This window comes from Vigna unguiculata, chromosome 9, assembly GCF_004118075.2.
Source record: "Vigna unguiculata cultivar IT97K-499-35 chromosome 9, ASM411807v1, whole genome shotgun sequence".
In the NCBI taxonomy this organism is placed as follows: Eukaryota; Viridiplantae; Streptophyta; class Magnoliopsida; order Fabales; family Fabaceae; genus Vigna; species Vigna unguiculata.
Window position 1 is genome coordinate 40518798 of NC_040287.1, and position 22965 is coordinate 40541762.

General features: G+C 30.8%; 3 protein-coding genes across 3 annotated transcripts; 1 reads left to right on the forward strand and 2 right to left on the reverse strand.

Moving 5' to 3' along the window:
• Nucleotides 1-824: 824 nt before the first annotated feature.
• On the forward strand, nt 825-3587 carry LOC114163883 (putative receptor protein kinase ZmPK1). Its single transcript, XM_028048256.1, has one exon. It carries the CDS (start codon nt 990-992, stop codon nt 3417-3419), a length of 2430 nt encoding a protein of 809 aa, XP_027904057.1. The 5' UTR covers nt 825-989; the 3' UTR covers nt 3420-3587.
• Nucleotides 3588-7699: 4112 nt separating this feature from the next.
• Nucleotides 7700-10495, reverse strand: LOC114164458 (putative receptor protein kinase ZmPK1). The gene has a single exon (XM_028049133.1). The coding sequence runs from the start codon at nt 10319-10321 to the stop codon at nt 7904-7906; it is 2418 nt and encodes an 805-aa protein (XP_027904934.1). The 5' UTR covers nt 10322-10495; the 3' UTR covers nt 7700-7903.
• A 3317-nt stretch (nt 10496-13812) lies between these two features.
• Nucleotides 13813-16494, reverse strand: LOC114164801 (putative receptor protein kinase ZmPK1). Its single transcript, XM_028049569.1, has one exon. The coding sequence runs from the start codon at nt 16434-16436 to the stop codon at nt 14034-14036; it is 2403 nt and encodes an 800-aa protein (XP_027905370.1). The 5' UTR covers nt 16437-16494; the 3' UTR covers nt 13813-14033.
• Between the last annotated feature and the right edge of the window lie 6471 nt (nt 16495-22965).

Genomic DNA, 22965 nt, shown 5'->3' on the forward strand with positions numbered 1-22965 from the left:
CTCCATTGTACTCTTTTTTTCTTTGTCTTTCTCACGAAATGGTATCAAAAGTTTTGTCAATTAAAAATTGCGAGAAATAAGTTCAAAAAGATGGAATCGATTCCTAGGACAGTGTCATAAGGGTAAAAGTATCTTTATATTTGATACAAGGATTCCAAAAATAAAGGCGATTTTAATAAAGAAATAAAAGAGGAGAAATATTTTTAAAAAATCTTAAATAATTACATTACAGATTAAAAGTTAAAAGCTTGAGACTTTCTAAATAAAAGAATACATAAGATATGAAAAGGACATAACACTTTTAATACCGAAAAATCATCATTCTTTCGCTAGAACAATTATTATCAAAGTTAATAGATCTGTTGTTAGTTTATCCTTTGAATAAGAGTGTAAAAATTCTTACAATCATTGTATACAGACTATTTATTCTAATTATTATATATATATATATATATATATATATATATATATATATATATATATATATATATATTCCCTTATGATTGTATTTATGAGACTATTCCAAAATACTGAATTCCTTGATAGTTGACTTGAAAAAAAGACTGACATGTACGAGAAAAATAAATAATAAAACGTTAAACATGATGATATTTTTTATGTGTGATGGAATTTAGTTTGGTATAAAATTGTTGGCTATAAAAATTAGAATATCCCGAGCCTTGGATTATATTCTTTGTTGATTAAGATTAAATTTTTAAATTATTCTCAACACATCCTATGATTCTTTTGAACACAGCATAACTATCACTGTCAAAGAGTCTGCGCAGGGAAGCAGAACGAAACCAATGCCAAAACCAGGAAGCAACTAATTTGAATATGAAGCTAAATCAATAGTCAATGGATGAGATGAAAGGATAATAGTCAATAGTCATGGACACCATTGCAGGTAGTGGAAATATATATATGCATTGAGAGTGATGAACTTAGATTATTGTTAACGGTGTAATACTTTTAACTCAATTGTTACCATGTGGTTCATCCTTCTCTCTCTCGTTATGTCTCTGCAACTTTCATCTTCAGCAGTAGAAATCCTGCATCAAGGTTCATCCCTCTTGGTGGAGGACCCCAACGATGTCATGCTCTCACCAAATGCCATCTTCTGTGCGGGTTTCTATGCCGTTGGCCAAAACGCATATTCCTTCGCAGTTTGGTACTCCCAAACCAACGGCGAAACCCAGGATGCAACCGTCGTATGGATGGCGAACCGTGACTACCCCGTTAACGGCAAGGGTTCCAAGCTTTCCCTTCTTCCCAACGGCAACCTCGCCTTAAGGGACGCCGACGAATCCCACGTTTGGTCCACAAACACCGTTTCACTGTCGTCTGTGCAACTGTTTCTCGACAACACTGGCAACCTCGTTCTGCGCGAAACGAAGGGCGGCGGTGTCGTCTTGTGGCAGAGCTTTGATTTCCCTACGGACACGCTTTTGCCTCAACAGGTGTTCACGAGATACGCGAAGCTGGTCTCTTCTAGAAGCGAGACCAACAAGTCCTCCGGTTTCTACTCGTTGTTCTTCGACAACGACAACGTTCTTCGTCTTCTTTACGATGGTCCTGAAGTTTCTGGCCTTTACTGGCCAGATCCATGGTTGGCCACTTGGGACGCTGGACGTTCCACTTACAACAACAGTAGAGTTGCGGTGATGGACACACTCGGCAATTTTAGTTCTTCAGATGATTTCTCTTTTCTGACATCTGATTATGGCACTGTGATCCAAAGAAGATTAGTGCTTGATCATGATGGAAACATTCGCGTTCATAGTCGCAAAAATGGTGGAGAGAAATGGTCTATTACGTGGCAAGCCAAAGCAAGACCGTGTAGTATTCATGGTGTTTGTGGCCCTAACAGTTTGTGCTCTTACCACCAAAATTCAAGTGTGAAGTGCTCTTGCCTTCCCGGGTATAAGTGGAAGAATGACCACGATTGGTCTTTTGGATGTGAACCGAAATTCTCTACGCTTTGCAACAAAACCCAGTCTCGGTTTTTGTATATAAGCAACGTGGAGTTATATGGCTATGACTACGGGATTTTGACAAATTACACTCTCCATCAGTGTCAGCAGTTATGCCTTCAATTATGCGACTGTAAAGGCATTCAGTATACATATGTCTTTGGCAGTGGCACTTATACTTGTTACCCGAAGTTGCAGCTGCGGAATGCGTATCAGACACCGTATTTCAACGCTGATCTGTACTTGAAACTTCCAGCAAATAGTTCATATTCTTTTGAAGGATCCACAGACGAGCACAGTGTTGATTGCTCTTCGAGTTTGAGCACGGTGCAGCTTGAGAGAGCGTATGACATGAGTCATGAGAACAGATATGTGAAGTTCTTGCTTTGGTTTGTAGGAGGATTGGGGGCATTCGAAGTTTTGTGCATATTTGTGATTTGTTTTTTTGTGGTGAGAACAAGGGAGAGGAAATATTCTGGTGTGGATAGACGAGTCTATAACTTGGCCATGAATGGTTTCAGAAAGTTCAGCTATTCTGAACTGAAACAAGCCACGAAAGGGTTTCGTGAGGAGATAGGAAGGGGTGCAGGAGGGGTTGTATTCAAGGGTGTGTTGTTGGATCAACGAGTTGCGGCTGTGAAGAGACTGAAGGATGCGAATCAAGGAGAAGAAGATTTCCTTGCAGAAGTAAGCAGCATTGGAAGGCTTAACCATATGAACTTGATTGAGATGTGGGGGTATTGTGCTGAGGGAAAACATAGACTCTTGGTGTATGAGTACATGGAGCAAGGGTCTCTAGCACAAAATATCGAGTCCGATGAATTGGACTGGACCAAAAGGTTTGACATAGCACTAGGTACAGCAAGAGGATTGGCTTATGTTCACGAGGAGTGTTTGGAGTGGATTCTACACTGTGATGTAAAGCCCCAAAACATTCTTCTAGATTCTAACTATCATCCAAAGGTAGCGGATTTTGGGCTGTCGAAGCTGCGAAACAGAAATGATAGTAGTACATACTCTAGTTTTTCACGGATACGAGGAACAAGAGGTTACATGGCTCCCGAGTGGGTTTTGAACCAACGAATCACGTCCAGAGTTGATGTTTATAGCTATGGGATTGTTGTTTTGGAAATGGTGACAGGAAAGAGTGCAACGAAGTATGTTGATGGCAGTGATAATGGAGTGGAGAAAGAGCATCTGGGCATGGTGGCGTGGCTTAAAGATAAAGAGAAAAATGGATGTGGTTGGGTTGGTGAAATATTGAAACCCAATGTAAAAGGAGTTTACGAGGAGGATAAGATTGAAGCTTTGGTGAGAGTGGCTCTGCAATGCGTTGAAGAAGAAAAGGATAAGAGACCCACAATGAGTCAAGTGGTAGAAATGCTTCTGAAATGTAGACGCGAAGATGATAATCTGGGATCATCACACGTGAGTGTCATCTCATAATTTATGTTATCCATGGCCGGTTTACGCAGAAACTGAGTGATTTGAACAAGGTGATCAAGCTTGTTTGTGGACAGGAAAATAATGTTTGAAGAACTATATATAGGTCAGTCTATTTCCAAAAATATAAGTATACAAAATAAAAGAATTTGATTGTATAAACTTATTACAAGTTAAGATATTGTTACATTTGTTTGGATAACTTCTTCCTATTATTAAAATTGAAATTTATCTTTTGTCGAAAATTTAACACATTTTAGTCACAAAATTTTAAAAAGAATGAATATGATTTTTTTAATTCATAAAATTAACTTTTTAAATATTAAATGGTAGAATTGACAAAGTGCAAAATGATATAAGAAATTTAATGGTAGTTAAAAATATTTAATGATTAAGAAAAACTAAAACTTTGTTATTGAATTAAAACAATTATATATTTTATATTTGAAGTTTAGGAACTAAAATATATTAATATTTGAAACATAAAATAAATTTCAATTTTATAGTTAATGTCAATTTCTTAAATAATAACGTTTGTTAAGTTGATCAATAAAATATGCTTATGAAAACTATTTCCTTTCTATAATTATATTTAAATAAACCTTTTAAAAAATAGTTAGATTAATATATGCTATGTTTTATAAAAATTACTATGAATTTTAAATTTATAAAAAAAAGGCATTTATCAAAACCTGAAATTTACTTAAAACTAATTATATGTTCACTTATTAATATAATTCAAATAAAATTACGAAATTAAAAAATTTGTACCAAAATTATAGTTATTTTTATATATTTTAAAATAAAAAATATATGTCAATATTTATTAGTTTGAATTAATTATTTATTTTAAACATAAAAAATAGTAAAATAAATAAATAAATAATTTGACTGTAAAAAAGATAAAAATAAGTTATTTATACAAAACTATAAATTTTTCAATAAAAGTGTATACTTCTACTAATACTACAATTCAGTGTAATGGTTTGTAAATATAATAATAATAATAATAATAATAATAATAATAATAATAATAATAATAATGATAATTATTGTAAGCCCAAATGTTAAATGTGCTCTTATAAGCCTAGCTCCTTATCAATAAAGTGAACCTATATAAGTAAGTTTCATCTATATTTATTTATGAAATACAATTTAAAAGCATAATTCTATTCATAATAAAACTCTAATAACAATCTTTCTTTCGAAAGATTTTAATCTTATGTTTGAATAAAAAATGTTATAATTTATTAAAAAATTAACTATATTAAATTTGATTTATTTTTTTATCAAACTATTTAAATATTTTATTTAGATAATATAATTCAAATTTATTGAATTTTTATTTGCTTATTTAAAATATTTAAATTATCATTAAATACAAAACGTACACCACCTAAATAAGGTAACTTTTGTTGAAAAATAATTCAAATAAGCATCCATACAAAAATAATAATTAAAGACTTCAATATAACTTATCATATATGGATTGAGAATATAAACAAAAAGTATAGTTTTGTCAAGTATTGGTAGATAACTAAGAAAAATAACTCTTATCAATGCTATCTAAATAAACTTAATCAATATTACTAGAAAAAATAGTTATATTAATACTAATAGAAACAACTCTCATCAATAGTAAAAGATAAATAATCTTCGCATATATCCTAATATAATAATTAAAAAAAATCTTAACTATTATAAATCAAAAGCAAATCTTAATTGATTCAACGAAAAAAAATAATCAAACAAAACATACAATTGATGTTAATAACAAACTATTATTTATATGAAAAAAGATATAACATTAATCTATATCAACAAAATAATAATACTGATATGTAATCAAATAGTGCACTTATATATATATATATATATATATATATATATATATATATATATATATATATATTATTTTCACACAACAAACATTTCTATTTTAAATATATAGCAAATTGATATTTAAAGTTGATGTCATTATAAATGTTAAATATAATACAATAATTTAGGAACTTTTGAAACTTATAAGATTTGAAATCAGAACATATTATTAAAATTAATATTTACGAATAATTTTTAGTTATCACAATATAAAATTCTATTTTTTTAAAGCACCTTCAAGACCCCAACCACATGACACAAATTCAATACTTCTCTTGGGTTCACCACAGATCATTCAATCTTATTTCAAATGAAAGTGGATCATCAATTGTGGTAATTAATCAATTTAGGTAGCAAATTATTTCAGCTGGTACTGAAGAACTCAAGGCCCAGTAACTCTGACTTCGTAAGCCCATAGGCAATATATCTTCCTTCAAACCTGTTTTTATTTTCCAAATACTCCATGTTATTGATAACTATAAAACTTTCCACTTTTGTTATTCTCAATAATGATATTGTACTCCTAAATATATTTTATCAGACCATTTTAATTGACTTTCTCCTCGTAGACTTTTAGAAAAAACTCTCCACCAAACTAAATTGTTATTTAGATTTGTTCCTTTTAAAAGATTTTTTCACCAAATCAAAGTATTATAATGTACTCTCATTCATAAGGGAAAAAGAGGCTATGTCCCAAGCCTTTACAGTAAATGAATAACAAATTGATATCTCGATAAATAAATCCTTATCGAAATATTTAGAGTGAGAGATTACCATATAAGTGAATTATGTTTTTAGTACCTTAATTTTAACTCAAAATTGGATTCGTTCCTTCTGAAATTTCGATACATTTTGGTTTCTAAATTTTAAAAATAAATAAATATAGTCTTTTTAACCAAACTACGTTAATTTTTTTGGAAGTGTCGAATGCATTTCATGTTAGTGTTGAAGTTATTTACACTGTTTGACACATTTCGGTTTAATATTTGATGAGAAATGCATTCTATACCTTAGAAAAAAGTTAAAGTAATTGAGTTAAAATATTATATTAATTCATTTTTAAAGTTTAGAAATAAAAATATATCAAAGTTTCAAATAAAAACAAATTTCAATTTTTAGTCAAAGTTCAGGAATTAAAGACATACTTAACCTTATTATATTAAGTCATTTGACCAAAGAATCATAAAAAAAAATGTAGAACATTATAAATTTTTTATTTTTTATTTTTTTTATAGTTAATAAATGTGTTTTTTATCTTCGTTTTGATTATCGATTGCTTGCTTCTTCTTTTTTTTTTTAGGTTTTTTATCTCATTCCAGGAGTTTTTTTCTTATAAGGCTTTCATGAAGGCATAAAACTACATGAAATGTAAATATTAAATGAGATAAAATAGTGTCAATTTGACTAGAGATTCCAATTTAGTAAATTCTATGTCCATATTAATATGAATGGGACTTCGATTATACACAAAATTTAAAAAATGTTGTTCTCAATAAATAATGATTTATTGATTTAATCAATGTAGTCGTAAAAAAAAAAAATTTTTTTAGAGGTGACTTTATTACTTTACATTGATGTTGGAACTATATTATGAGTTATTCCGAAAATTTGTTATTTCCCACTTGATGGAAGGTATTGATTAGAAATGGATCGATAACCAGGATCGGGTCAATAATCACATAGCCACTATTCATAGTCCTTTATACTATTTGATTATATAGAAAATGAATGTATAACTCTAATGATAATCTTGTTTTTTCATGACAACCACCTATCAATACAATGAATATTTTGTAATAATAATAATAATAATAATAATATTTAAAGTAAATTAGAAATGCACATTATATTGGTTGCTTGACTCCTATGAGGTAGAAGACCAAAATACCGGGACAAATATAGAATGAAATCGGTTTGCATTGCTGATTTGTAAATTATCATTATTATAATAAACTCACAGCCGCCTTAAATTGACCCAAATTTGGAGTGGACGCTTTTAGTTGGTTGCTCGTGGTTTGCACCAACCATCACATTTGACGGATAATAATGATGAAATAAAATAATGTTCTGCAAACACCATCCTTGTCATACTTTATATTTCCACCTACGATATCAAATTATTTTATTTAGAATGCATTTTCCAATTTCGTCCTTAAAGACCTGAGAGGTGCTTTTAATTTGATTTTTTAAGAATATTTTTTTTGTCAATATATAAAAGGTTATATTATTAATGATCAGTATGAATTTTAATATGTTAACTTTTTGTGTTATTTGAAGGACTGAAATGGGAGTAAAATAAAGACTCTAGATGACTGGAATCTTTTCCTTTGAATAAAGAGAATTGAAACCTAAATAATACTAAAAACAGAATTCAAACATAAAAATAAAAGAGCAATTCCATCTTAAAATAGAATTATAACGGAAACAGAGATTTTTATAACTATCTCAACCAACAATGAAACCTAGATAATATTGCGTAAGAAACAGTAGCAATGAAGCATAAACAAAACTTCATTGTTATGTCATTCATCCTTTCCTTCAAAATAAGCAGCAGTGGCAAGAATCCAAAAACAAGAAGAATAAGAAAATTAAAAGACGAAATATAATTAAAGAGGTAGGAGTTTATTTTGATGAGCCCGAAGCATCTCTGCAACTTGGCTCATGGATGGTCTTTCATTCATATCATCTTGCACGCACTGCAAAGCCACTTCAACCAAAACCTCTACTTCTGAAACGTTGTAGTTTCCTTCTAAGCTGGGATCAATTATCTCCTCCATCCGAAACCCAAAAGTGGGTGCAAGCTTTATCTTCTCCCTTATCCACGTCACAAGCCGATGCTTCTCTATATTCCCACTGTTCTCAAGACTGTGAATTGCCATAGGACTTCTTCCACTCACCATTTCCAACACCACTATCCCATAGCTATAAACATCCACCTTCGAAGTGATACGGAGATTGTAAGCCCATTCCAGAGCCATGTACCCTCTAGTCCCTCTTATTCCTGAAAAACTACAATTTCTACGCTCGTCTCTGTTTAAAAGTTTTGACAACCCAAAATCTGCTACTTTTGGTTGGAACTCTGAGTTAAGGAGAATGTTTTGAGGCTTTACGTCGCAATGCAAAATCCACTCCAAACACTCTTCGTGTAAGTAAGCCAAACCTCTTGCTGTGCCCACAGCAACGTTGAACCTTTTCTTCCAATCAAGTGCGTTGCCAAATAGATTGTCCGCTAAGGATCCATATTCCATGTACTCATACACTAAAAGCCTGTGCTTCCCTTCAACGCAGTAACCCCACATGTCAATCAAATTCATGTGGTTCAGCATCCCAATTGTTCTTATTTCAGCCAAAAATTCAGCTTCTCGCTGAGTAGCTTCGTTTAAGCGTTTAATAGCCGCAACACGGTTATCATATAATGTCCCTTTGTAAACAACCCCTCCCGCTCCTCGCCCAACCTCCTCTTTGAACCCTCTTGTTGCGGATTTTAGCTCTGCGTACGTGAACCTCTGAAACCTTGTGGCAGACAGAAGGTGTTGTTGTTCATCCAGCGGGTCAGGGTTCTTGCTTGTTCTGAACAAGAAGAACCACACGAGGAAAATGGTGGAAAACTCAAACACCCCGACCCCGAAAGCGAACCAAACCAAGAAACTCAACGTGGAGTTTTTTTCTGGCGGCTGATAAAACCTGTTCAACTTTTGAGACAAACCGACGGAGCAATTCATCCTGGAATGTTTTAGAATCTTTGTGGACGAGCGCAAAATCGAATTTGGCAACTTTATATAGGTATCTACAATTATATGAGGACTATCCCTTCCATTGAATGCCACCTTTTTCACATAACAACGAAATGTTCCAAATTCGTTAAACTTTAATTGAACAGCTACACATTCATCACAAAGCGCCAGACATAGATTCTGGCATTCCTTTAAGCTCGAAACGATTCCATAGGACATATCATAGCCGTACAGGTCCATGTTTGGAAGACGGAGAAAACCCAAAGACTGACGACTGTTGCAAGAAAAATCAGAAGGAGAAAACTCGGGCTCACAGCCCTGAGTCCAGTCATTAGGATCCTTAACCTTATACCCTTTCAAGCAATAGCAAGTCCTCCCAATAACAGGATCATGATTGCAGATGCTGTTCTGTCCACAAATTCCATGAATGGAGCACGGTTGGGAAACAACTTGCCACGTCACCTCCCAGATCTTACGCTCCTCGTTGAAGCTATACAAACGCACATTACCATCAGAATCCATCTTGAGTCTCCTGTACAGTTTTTTGGGATAATCGGTGGAGCGGAATTCAAACCCATCAGAGGAAGTGAAGAGTCCAAAGGAATCTAACAAAGCGGTTTTGGTGAAATTGTAGTTGGTTCTGCCTATGTCAGTTGGAACAGTTGGAAGCTGCCACGGTGCTGGCCAGTACACGCTGGAAAACGTGTGACCTTTGTAGAGTAAGCGAAGAAAGGACTCGTCGTCGAAGTAAAGTTTGTAGAATCCGGAGGAATGGTTCGTTGCACTTCTCGGAGAAACGAGAGCGACTCGCTCTGTGAGTGGCTGCGTTGGAAGAAGGGTATCCGTTGGGGAATCGAAGTTTTGCCAAATGGTTGTGCCTTCGGAAGTGAGGAGAAGAAGGTTTCCATTGTTTCTTAGCTTTAGGTGAAGTTGGAAGGAGGAAAGAGTGGCGGTTTCCCAGATAATGGTTCCTCCAGCATCCGTCAAAACGAGGTTGCCGCTTTTCCGGAGTGAGAGGAAGGAGCCTTTGCCGTTGACGGGTTGGTCACGTTTGGCCATCCATAAAACGGTGGGTTGTTTGGAGCGCGTGAAGCAAACGGAGAAGCAGAAGGCGTTTTGACCAACTCGGAAGAAACCGGCGGAAAAATCGCCATTGGATGAAAGGAGGATGTCACTTTGTTTCTCTACCGAAAGTGAGGAACCTTCTGGAAGTGTGTCTCTGGCTACAGATGAAGTGGAGATGAAGAGAAGAAGGAGAAAGAGGTGGTTTCGCATTCCTCTGCAGAGCATAAAGTGCAAGAATTAATGGATGATCATACGCCGATCAATCCCACGTATACTTTTAGAATTCACCAAATCAAAGTATTACTATATAAATATTTAGATTTGTTCCCATTCGATAAATGTTCTTCCATTTTCCTTATAAGAGATTCATAAAAGGCCCTATATTTTTTACACTCAAACTTTCATGTTTAATATCTCAATTATACAATGTATTTTCTTTATATGTTCATTGTCACTCCTAAGAATCTATTTTGAATTTCCTGCGGCAAAGAATTTTTCTATAGGATAATTAATGACATAAAATTTGAACAATCATGGTTCCTTATAGAGAGAAAAACTAAATATAAGGTGATTTATATATTTTACCATCTTATCAAATTTATCTAGATTTTATAAATATTGAGTTTTTTTTTTCAAGTTTGTTTCCACCTGTACACTTTTTTAGAAACAATTTTATTTTTACATTTGATTCAATATTAAATTTGTATAACTTCTAGCATAGTGGCGGATCTATATATAATTAAGTATGGTCAAACGTTCTCCCTCATTTTTGTTAAAATATTTTTTAAATATTTGAAAAAAAAAATTATCTCCTCAAATAATTTATTTATTTTCTTAATTCTGCTCCTCTTACTCTTTAAAAAATTTATACTTATTATTTAATTACATGATGATAATTATTATTAATTTATATTATTTGAAAATCAAATCATTTCCACTGACTCGGGTCTTAGGTCTATTACTATTTCTACATAGATTTCGAATCTTAATTATACTATTTTCAGAGAACGACCTTTAAATTCAATTATCATTTACTAAAATTAAACTTCACCAAACTTACTCATTGAAATTAAAGGTAGGTTCCATTTGACAAGTTGCTATAGGCATGGAGCCTATCTCTATTAGATTTGTTAGATTACTTGAAAAATATAATGTTTATACCAAATTAAATACATATACTCGATTGAAGTAGTGCCTAATTTGTATTTTAAGTAAGTTTCTACTTTTATTTTTAGTGGGAAAATAGTGTTAAAGAAGAAATATTATTGAAGACGATCAATTGTTTTTTTCTTATATAAAAAACAACTATTAATAAAATGGATGAATATTTCATAATAATAATAATAATAATAATATTCAAGGGACAAATAAAAAACGAAATAGATTTTCATTGCTGATTTGTAAATTATTATTATTATTATTATTATTATTATTATAATAACTGTTTCGGTCTTGAATTTCATGGAGATGAAAACCAAAAACAAATTATCTTTCTGGTTCTTAGTAGATATGCATTTTTCATTTTTTAAAATTCAGTAATTTTGGTTCCAAAAAAGTCTATCTATCTCTTTTCTCTTCTCCTTTATATCGTATTTTATAAACAGTATTTTTAATTTTACAAAGAAGTCACCATCGACTTCACTTATTAATGTTACATATTTAAATTTTATACGTCTCTTTTTTATTTTAACGTATGGAAGTCTAGTATGAACATACGACTTCCTTTTCTCGGTCTTTATCCTTTTCAAATTTTCAAATAATTTAATCATCAAAATTATATTTATACAATTTAGTCATTAAAACAATGATAGATATACATTTTAAATTTTAATATATTAATCAAATTATAGAAAATATCTTAAAATACAAATGTATTTATAATTTGTTTAATTAATATTCATATATATATATATATATATATATATATATATAATTTAATAATAAAATTATTAGAAAAACATAAATCATTTTTTAAAAAAGTAAAAGAACTTAAAACATTTTTTAAATTTATTAATCAAATTATTAAAAAATCTTAAAATAAAAAATATACAATTGTATAAAAATCAAGAAAACGTAAAAAATATTAAAAAAATTCAATAATCATATTATTAGGAAATATTTTTAATATAGAAAGATAAATTTGAATAAAAAAATCAAAATAAGAAAAATTTAGAAAATAAAACAAAATAAATCGTATATTAAATTCATGACTTCATGAAAATAAGAGAAGCATATAAAATTATAAATATATATATATATATATATATATATATATATATATATATATATCAGTGAAGTTATAAATAAGGTTTACGACTTCTTTTAAAATTAAAAGTCGTGTTTGTAAAAGACTACTTCATACTTTTAATATTTTAAAGTGATACTTACAGTATTAAACTTTACTTATTTACATAAAATTTTCAAAATATACCTATATATGTAATTTTAGTAAAAAAGTTACATTATTTTGTAAAAAAAATTGCCAAAGTTGTCCAAATTGACCCAAATTGGTTGGTGGATGTTTAGTTCAGTGGTCTTGGTTTCCGTGAGCTATCTCACTGTTTTTGACTTTGAAACTAGGAAATGACGCTTAATAATGAGAACCCAACTTTGACCTATATAAGTGGAACTCGGATTTGTGATCAAGTATCGGAGTAATGTTTAACATAGATAATATTTTAATCCAATTTTTTTATTCAATTTTAATCCATCATTCTTATTATATTTATAGATAATTTATTTTAATTTTTTTTAATAATATGATATAATATTTTAGAGATAATTGAAATGATGATTTAAAATATTATTGTCCTATTTATATAATGATATTTTAACTTATTTTTGTGATTCATTTTTAATTAATTTACTCTTATTACTTTTAAATTATTTATTTTAATTATTTTAATGATATGTCATGATAATTTAAGAATGATTGAAATGATAAATTAAAAATAGATAGAAAAAATAAATTAAAATAATATTTTCCCGTAACATATCAGTGGGAACCTTTAAAATATTTTTGAAAATTTGTCATTATTAAGATGGTAAGTATAAAAGAAAGTAAAATAACTATGTAAGAAAATCAAGATTAAAGAAGATAGTAGAGTGAAATATTTTCCCTCTGTTGCAACTGTGAACGAAGTTTCTAATAAGGAAAATAATGTTTTTGACAAAATTTTTTTTGACAAAATTGACAAAATTACAATAAATAGAATTAAAATAGATTATTATTTTATTTTTTAACCAAAATAAAATAATAAAATAATACTTTTTTACTTAAATTGGTAATTTGTTAAAAACTTTGTTAAAAAAACTTTGTTAACCAATCACTTCCCATGAGTTATGATAGTTTAACAAAGTTTTTAACAAAGTTTTTGACAAAGTTTTCTATTTAGGTAAAAAGAATTATTTTATTATTTTCTTTTAATTAAAAAATAAAAATTTAATCTGTTTTAATTCTATTTTTAGAAACTTTGTTAAATTTGTCAAAGTGGTAATTTCCCTACAGATTTACGGCAAGAGTTTTTCTATTGTTTGCTGTTTTCAACTTTATCTGTAATCTTTATTCATAATCTCACTATTTTCTCCATATTAACAATCCTTTGTTCAAGAAATAATTAATTATCCTTATTCTTCGTACAGTTTTCTATAAAGAAGCAAACTTAAAGAGCTATTCTAATTCAAACATAAAACTCTCTTACAAGTTCAAAACAGAATAAAAACATAAAACTTAAAGAGCTATTCCATCATAAAAGAGAATTATAACGAAATAGAGATTTTTTATAACTATCTCAACCAAAAAATAAACCTAAATAATATTGCGTAAGAAACAGTAGTAATGCAGCACAAAAAAAACTTCATTGTTTTGTCATTCCTCCTTTCCTCCAAAAGAAGAAGCAGCGGCAACTATCCAAAAACAAGAAGATGACAAATATAACTAACGAGGGAGGAGTTTATTTTGATGAGCCTGAAGCATCTCTGTAACTTGACTCATGGATGGTCTTTCATTCATGTCATCTTCCACGCACTGCAAAGCCACTTCAACCAAAACCTCTGCTTCGGAAACATCGAAGTTTCCTTCTAAGCTGGGATCAATTATCTCCAACATCCTAAACCCAAAAGTGGGTGCAAGCTTTATCTTCTCCCTTATCCACGTCACCAGCCGATGCTTCTCTATATTCCCACTGTTCTCAAGACTGTGGATTGCCATAGGACTTCTTCCACTCACCATTTCCAACACCACAATCCCATAGCTATAAACATCCACCTTCGAAGTGATACGGAGATTGTAAACCCACTCCGGAGCCATGTACCCTCGAGTTCCTCTTATTCGTGAAAAACTAGAATTTACACGCTCGTCTCTGTTTAAAAGTTTTGACAATCCAAAATCTGCTACTTTTGGTTGGAACTCTGAGTCAAGGAGAATGTTTTGAGGCTTCACGTCGCAATGCAAAATCCACTCCAAACACTCTTCGTGTAAGTAAGCCAAACCTCTCGCTGTGCCCACAGCAACGTTGAACCGTTTCTTCCAATCAAGTGCGTTGCCAAATAGATTGTCTGCTAAGGATCCATGTTCCATGTACTCATACACTAAAAGCCTGTGCTTCCCTTCAACGCAATACCCCCACATGTCAATCAAATTCATGTGGTTCAGCATCCCAATTGTGCTTATTTCAGCCAAAAATTCAGCCTCCCCTTGAGTAGCTTCGTTTAAGCGTTTAATAGCCGCAACACGGTTATCATATAATGTCCCTTTATAAACAACCCCTCCTGCTCCTCGCCCCACCTCTTCTTTGAACCCTTTTGTCGCGGATCTTAGCTCTGCATAGGTGAACCTCTCAAACCCTGTGGCAGACAGAAGGTGTTTTTGTTGATCCAGCGTGTCAGGCTGTTTACTTGTTCTGAAAAAGAAGAACCACACTATGAAAATGGTGGAAAACTCAAACACCCCGACCCCGCAAGCGAACCAAACCAAGAAACTCAATGTGGAGTTTTTTTTTAGCGGCTGATAAACCCTGTTCAAATTTTGAGACAAACGAACGGAGCAATTCATCCGGGAATGCTTTGGAATCTTCGCGGACGAGCGCAAAATCGCATTTGGCAACTTTAGATACGTATCTTTATCGTAACTAGGACTAACCCTTCCATTGAATGCCACCTTTTTCAGGTAACAACCATGTTCTCCAAACTCATTAAACCTGAACTCAACAGCTACACATTTATCACAAAGTGCCAGACATCGATTTTGGCATTCCTTTAAGCTCGAAACGAATTCATAGGACATATCATAGCCATTCAGTTCCGTGCTTGGAAGATGGAGAAAACCCAAAGACTGACGACTGTTACAAGAAAAATCAGAAGGAGAAAACTCAGGCTCACAGCCCTGAGTCCAGTCATTAGGATCCTTAACCTTATACCCGTTCAAGCAATAGCAAGTCCTCCCAATAACAGGATCATGATTGCAGATGCTGTTCTGTCCACAAATTCCATGAATGGAGCACGGTTGGGAAACAACTTGCCACGTCACCTCCCAGATCTTACGCTCCTCGTTGAAGCTATACAAACGCAAATTACCATCAGAATCCATCTTGAGTCTCCTGTACAGTTTTTTGGGATAATCGGTGGAGCGGAATTCAAACCCATCAGAGGAAGTGAAGAGTCCAAAGGAATCTAACAAAGCGATTTTGGTTATATTGTAGTTGGTTCTGCCCGTGGGAAGCTGCCACGATGCTTGCCAGTACGCGCCGGGAAAAGTGTGACCTTTGTAGAGTAAGCGAAGAAAGGACTCGTCGTCGAAGTAAAGTTTGTAGAGTCCGGAGGAATGGTTCGTTGCACTTCTCGGAGAAACGAGGGCGCCTCGCTCCGTGAGTGGCTGCGTTGGAAGAAGGGTGTCGGTTGGGGAATCGAAGCTTTGCCAAATGGTTGTGCCTTCGGAAGTGAGGAGAAGAAGGTTTCCATTGTTTCTTAGCTTTAGGTGAAGTTGGAAGGAGGAAAGAGTGGCGGTTTCCCAGATAATGGTTCCTCCAGCATCAGTCAAAACGAGGTTGCCGTTTGTCCGGAGTGAGAGGAAGGAGCCTTTGCCGTTGACGGGTTGGTCACGGTTGGCCATCCATAAAACGGTGGGTTGTTTGGAGCGCGTGAAGCAAACGGAGAAGCAGAGGGCGTTTTGACCAACTCGGAAGAAACTGGCGGAAAAATCGCCATTGGATGAAAGGAGGATGTCGCTTTGTTTCTCTACCGAAAGTGAGGAACCTTCTGGAAGTGTGTCTCTGGCTGCAGATGAAGTGGAGATGAATAGAAGAAGGAGAAAGAGGTGGTTTCGCATTCCTCTACAGAGCATAAAGTGCAAGAATTAATGGATGTAGATACACCAATCAATCCGTTGTTCCAAACCTGATACCTGTTTATATACGTCTACCATTTTATTCTTTTTCCTTTTTTTTGTTGTTGAGTGTATCAAAATTAATGACTGCCATAAGATAGTATACAATTGTATTTATCTTTTAAGCTATTGTTATTATCATTTTATATTTAGCATTGAAACTTAAAGAAGATAAAGAATGGTAAGTATAAGATTTTTGCTGAGATTTTTATTATTTTTAATTTTAGCATCAAACACGAAAAGTTGATAAAAAAGGAATTTTGTATCCCTAATAAAAGGAAAATGGCACTATTTGAATCACATTGTTAACATTTCCATTCAAATAAAATCACTTTTAAAAAATGTACTAGTTATACATACATTATCTTTTAGTTTCATGGTTGAATAAAAATAAATTGGACACCATGTATAAAATTAGTAAATTTAGAGGTCATAAAATGCTTATTTAACAAATATATATATATATTAGAAAAGTTTTAGTGCCCTTTTTTCACGTCATATGCCCCCAATGCCATCTATTAACGAATTCAGCCCCACATTTTTTAAAAAATTTGAGTTCAAATTAATAAAAAATATATAATTAATTTTTAAAATAGTTTGTTAAATATAAAATTATAAAATTAAAATATATATCTAAAAGAAGTTTTTTAAATAATTTTAAAAAAAATAGAATAACGATTAAAAATAAATTATTATTAAAATAATAATTAAAGATAAAACTGAAAAAATAAAAGTGGACACAAAAATGATATCTCTTTATATATTATTATCAATTAAATTTTGTGTTAAATTTAGAAGTTTTAGTTTTCTATTTTGAAAATATCTCAATTTGATCTTTAAAGTTGATGTGGTTAGAAGATAGACAAGCAATAACAAACAAATCAACTAATGTTGTATTAAAAGGAGGCAGCAATGGTACCTTCTTCTACTATGAAGGCCCATTCAATCTTGGTTGTATTATGTAGAGTATCACAACACAAGGAAGTACACGAAGAAAATGTAGAGTTGTGGGAAGTAATTTTAAAAATTATGTCCGCTGATACTGAAGAACTTAAAAGCCCAATAACTCGGATGTGATAAGCCCATAGCCATCTTAAGAATGATTAATTATTAAACATTTAAGGTGTTGCAAATACGGTATTTTTACCAAACTGGTGCATCACCATACTTAGATAGGAGAATTCTACAACATTTTTTCTCATGAACTAATTATCACTTCTATTTCTTTATGAGACTTTCATTTAAGGACTTCATATCTTTCATACCTAGAAGATCATGTTTTATATCTCATCCAACTAATCTAGTGAATTTTCTTTAGATATTCTTTGTCACTCTTTAAAATCTGTTTAAATATATAGTAATTAAGTGGAGAGGAAATTTGGTATGCCATTAGTATAATTAATCAGATAAAATTTGTACAATCTTTAAAAAGAGAAAAAATAATAATTAATATAAGATGTTTTATATATTTTATCGTTTTATCAAATTTATCTAGATTTCATGAAATAATTAGTTTTATTCTCTCTTTTTAAGTTTGTTATCACTAGTATACTCTTACAAAAAAAAAAATTAATAGTGTTTTTAATAAATTTATATTGACTATTAATATATTTTTTATACATTAATAAGTGATTTATTCTTAAAAAACAAGTGAAAAGCACCTCAGTTCTTTAGGGACGAAATTGGAAAATCCATTATAAATAATTTCATATAAAAAATATATAAAAGAGTGTGAGCAAAGATTATTATCCGCCAAGTTTGTGTTCTCGTCATTATCGTTGAAATCTGAGTTCCAACTACAAAACAGAGTGTGATGGCTGGTGGAAACCACGAGCAAGCAACTAAAACCATCCACTTCAAAATTTAGGTCAATTTAAGGCGGCTGTTAGTTTATAATAAATAATTTGCAAACCTGTTTCATTTTTTATTTCTCTCTGTATTTTTGTCTTCTACTTTCGTCTACCTGTCCATAGGAGTCAAGCAACCAATATAATATGCATTTGTATTTACTTTGAATATCCATTTATTAATAGTTTATCTTTATAGAAAAAAATAATAATTAATCACCATCAGTAATATCTCATCTTTAACACTTTCTGTCACTCGAAGTAGAACTTAAAATACCAGATCAGTCATGTATTGCTAATTTTATTTGGTATAAACATTATATTTATCAAGTAATCTAATAAAGACATGGATAGTAACTTGGCAAATGGCACTTATTATAGCTTCAATCAGTGAGGTTGTGAAGTTTTTTTGTTTCGCATACGTTCTAAGCCAAGCATTCGTCCATCATTTGTTGTATTTTTCTTCTTGTTTTACCACAACTTGCTACTTTTTTGTCAAAGAGTTTTTGGTTTTTCTGGTGCCATGTCTGCCATTATTGTTACAGATAGGAGAAACTAAAATTGGATATAAAGAGAAAAAATACTATTAGAAAAAATTCTCATAATCGGTGGATATCTTAATAAAGGTGGGTATACTCTCTCCTTCAAACTTTATAGTCAGATCCACTTTTTTTTTTTTCGTTAATTAAGATTAGACTTAGTGTTTTTAGTAGTTATGTAAAATATAATTATTTTATATTCTTTATTTACACATAAGATGAAGATGTGTTAATTCTTTTGCTAGCACACCAAATCATTACAAATAGTAAAATAAAAGTTTAAGTATATTTTTTTAAGATATTTACGTTTATTTATCTAATTATGATTACTTATTTATGTTAATGGTGGCAAAAATCATGTTTGATTCAATTTAAGAGAAAAACATACAGATTATAAAAGTTAAAAATTGATTTAGTAAAAGAATCATCAAGATTAGATTATGTAAACTAAATTAACGCATTCAATAAATAAAGATATTATTTGTTGAATTTAATTCTCTTTAGACCGTTGTCAAAATACCTATTAATATTTAATCTCATATTTGAAATGTACACCTTATTAATAATTCTTTTTTAATCTAAAGTGGAAAGAAATATTTGGGATTGATATTACCAATTTAAATTTTTTTAACAAAATTAAAAATATTCCCTTCTTAAACCAGACCAAACACACAAATTCGTGTTTTCATACAGGTACATATCATAACTCAAAAAGACGATCAGTGCCTTCTTTGAGCCATGTCTTATATTATTATAATTATAAGACAAAAATAAATAAACAAAAAAGTCACCTCCATAAGCTAATGAGCTTAAAATAAAAAGGTTTGTGTCACAAAAATATTAACGTGTAAATTTTATCTCGATAAACTCATTCAAATTAAGGAAGCTATCTCCAAAAAATTATTTCTTTTGTATATTCTTTAAAATTATTAAAAAAACTTATTATAATAAATTAATGATATTTTAACCCACTTTTAATACACACTTTAATTATCTTTAAATTATCACATCTTATCATTAAAAAAATTAAAATAAATAATTAAATAATAATTAGAATAATGAATTAAAAATAAATAAAAAAATAGATGAAAAGGTCATTATCATTATTTTGGAAAAAGTCTTTTCTATATACACTGCTCCTTGCCCAAGCTATTTTCTCTGAACCCTTTTGTTGGGGCTTTTTGATCGGCGAATACGAACCTTGGAAGCTCCATGGCAGAAAGCAGGTATCGTTGTTGATCCAGCGTGCGACGGTGCTTGGTTGTTCTGAACAAGAGAAGCACACACAAGGAAAACAATGAAAACTCAAACGCAAGCGAATCAAACCAAGAAATTGACGGTGGAGTTTCTCACAGCAGGTTTCAACTGTTCACAAATACCAAGGCCTTCCAGTAACAGATCATAATTACACATGCCGTTAAGATCCATCTTCAACTAAGAGGAGAAGAATGAAGAGGGTGACGTCATGTCCATAATGCTTAGGGTTTTTTAATTATACTTTTGAGAATGGCTTAAATGCCCTTTTTCTGCACAGAAATATTTTACTTATATTTAGGTGGATACTCGTACACCGCCTTTTTTTTTACCATAGTATGGTAATTTTTTCAATGTTACATAAAGGGTATATTTGAATTTTTCTTAGCACATATTGTGCTTTGAGCATGATTTTAGAAACAAGAAAGGGTCCATAATTATGGAAATACAATCAAAGTACTGTTTTAAAATTGCTGAACCTTTAAATTTCAAATTCTAAATTCTAAATTATATACTGAAATATGATTTTGTTATTAGAATTATTTTTTCTTTCTCTTTTTCTCTTCCCCGTCTCTTCTTCTTTTTATTCATTACTTTATAATAAATATTTAGTTAGATAAAACCCACAAATTGGTGTTTATTCTACTGGTGGAATTATAAAATAAATTTTAAAAAATTAAACTATCAACTGATTTACCGAAGGATTTTTACAAAATTTAATCATCGAAGAATTTAAAAGAAATTGTAACTAATAAATTTATCAAAAAGATTTAATTATTTATGAATTTTCGTCATGGTCAAGACTTAAAGACGCCTATTTTACTGACAAAATGTGAAAAAATTATATATATATATATATATATATATATATATATATATATATATATATATATAATATCTTAGGAGTACCCCTTTATAAATATCCAAATTTAAGTTCATTATGGTTGAATGATAAATAAATAAGAGTCAAAAATGAATTTGGATTCTCTGCTAAGTTTTTTTTTGTGTTATTCCTTTACTGTGTTTTCATAATACATTGATTATCATTAATTTTGACATTTTAAAATATATTAAAAAGATATTTAAAATACTGACATAATGTATTTTTAATACTCAGTAGAGGACAGTAAAAAAAAACAATAGAGAATCTAAACTCATGAAAAAATGTACAGGATTCAAGAAAATGGAAAATGGGTAAATACACCCAAAACTTAATTAAATTTTAAGTCTATGATAAATTTAATGGCTTTAATCGAGTTCCCATTATTTATTTTTTGTCCATTACATACTTGAAAATTCAATATTTTTCAATTGAATTACTGTCGTTGTTTACTTGATAATGTGATTATTAGTTTGTCTTGTTACCTTGCTTAATTGTTTTTACATCTTTAAATATGAAATTACCTAGTTTTGTTGTAAATATAAAATGTGGCTTCTATGATTGGATGAGAGTAAATTGAAGTGAAAAGAAAAACAAAATGAAAAACTAAATATAATGTTAGGAGACTACGGAGGTCCATTTGAGAATGGTTTGCCACCAGAAGACCTTCTTTAAATCCTTCATTTGCCTTTTGCATGGCATAATAAGGTCATGAATTCAGATGCAAAACTCTTTTTCTTGATTATTGAACTTCGTTTTGGCCACTTGGAGTTTGCAACTTATCCTGTCAAATTTTCATTCTTAATGTCCACAACTTTACACCGTAAGACGACCTCTATTCTGCAATATCTAATCTTGGATTCGCAAAGTTCACGCACAACTCCAATCCAACTATTGAGTTGATTGCCGAAAGCCAAAAAACTTGACCAACATTACCAATTGAAGCATAGAATAATCGTCATGTGCCAAGTTGCTATGTATAGGACATACCAATTGGGTCGTTATTGGATTATTTGATTAAATTAATAATATACATATATTTATTGGTTGCTTGACTCCAATGGAAGACTATATGAAATTAGACTGAAAAAATACTCAAATAAATAGAAAATGAAATATGTCTGCATTGCTGATTTGTAAAATATTATAACATACCCAAAGTTGTCTCAAATTGACCCAAATTTGTCAGTGGATGTTTAGTTCAGTGGTTTTGGTTTCCATGAGCTATCATCACACAGTTTATGTGGTTGGAATTAATGGCGCTTAATAATGGCAACTCGGATTTCTTTGTTCATCAAGTATTGCAGTAATGTTTGGCTCACATAATTTCTCTCTTATTCTTCTTTACATTTTTATGTAACATTTCAAATTGTTTAATAAGAAGAAAACGGGAAAATGAAAGAAAATAACAGAAGCTAAACTGCAATAAATAAGATTTTGAGTTAGAAATTATATTTTTTAAGTAGTTTTAAAATATATAAAAATAAAAAATTATTTAAAAAATATTACAATATAATATAATATATTATAAGAGAAAGTTATCGAATTTTATTTTTTTAAAAAATATCTTCTGTAAGAATATTATACCAAAAGAGTATTTGACAGAAAAGAGAGAAACAGATTGAAGCATGAAGAACCATTATCGTTGAAAAAACAAGGCTGAGTTAAGAAGATTTGTTAAAATACATTAAGCTAAAACGGTAAGTATAAAAGGAAGTTGAAAAATTATGTAAGAAAATCAAGATTAATCTTTCCCTCTATTACAACCAAGAGTTTTTGGTTAATGTTATTTATTTACTGTTGGCTGTTTTCATTTTTATCTCTAATCCTCATTCATAATCTCTCTATTCTCTCCACATTCACAATGTTCAACCATCGTTAAAAGAAGTAATTATCCTTATTCTTCGTGAACAATTTTCTAATAAGAAGAAAAATTTAAGAGGTATTCCAACCCAAATATAAAACTC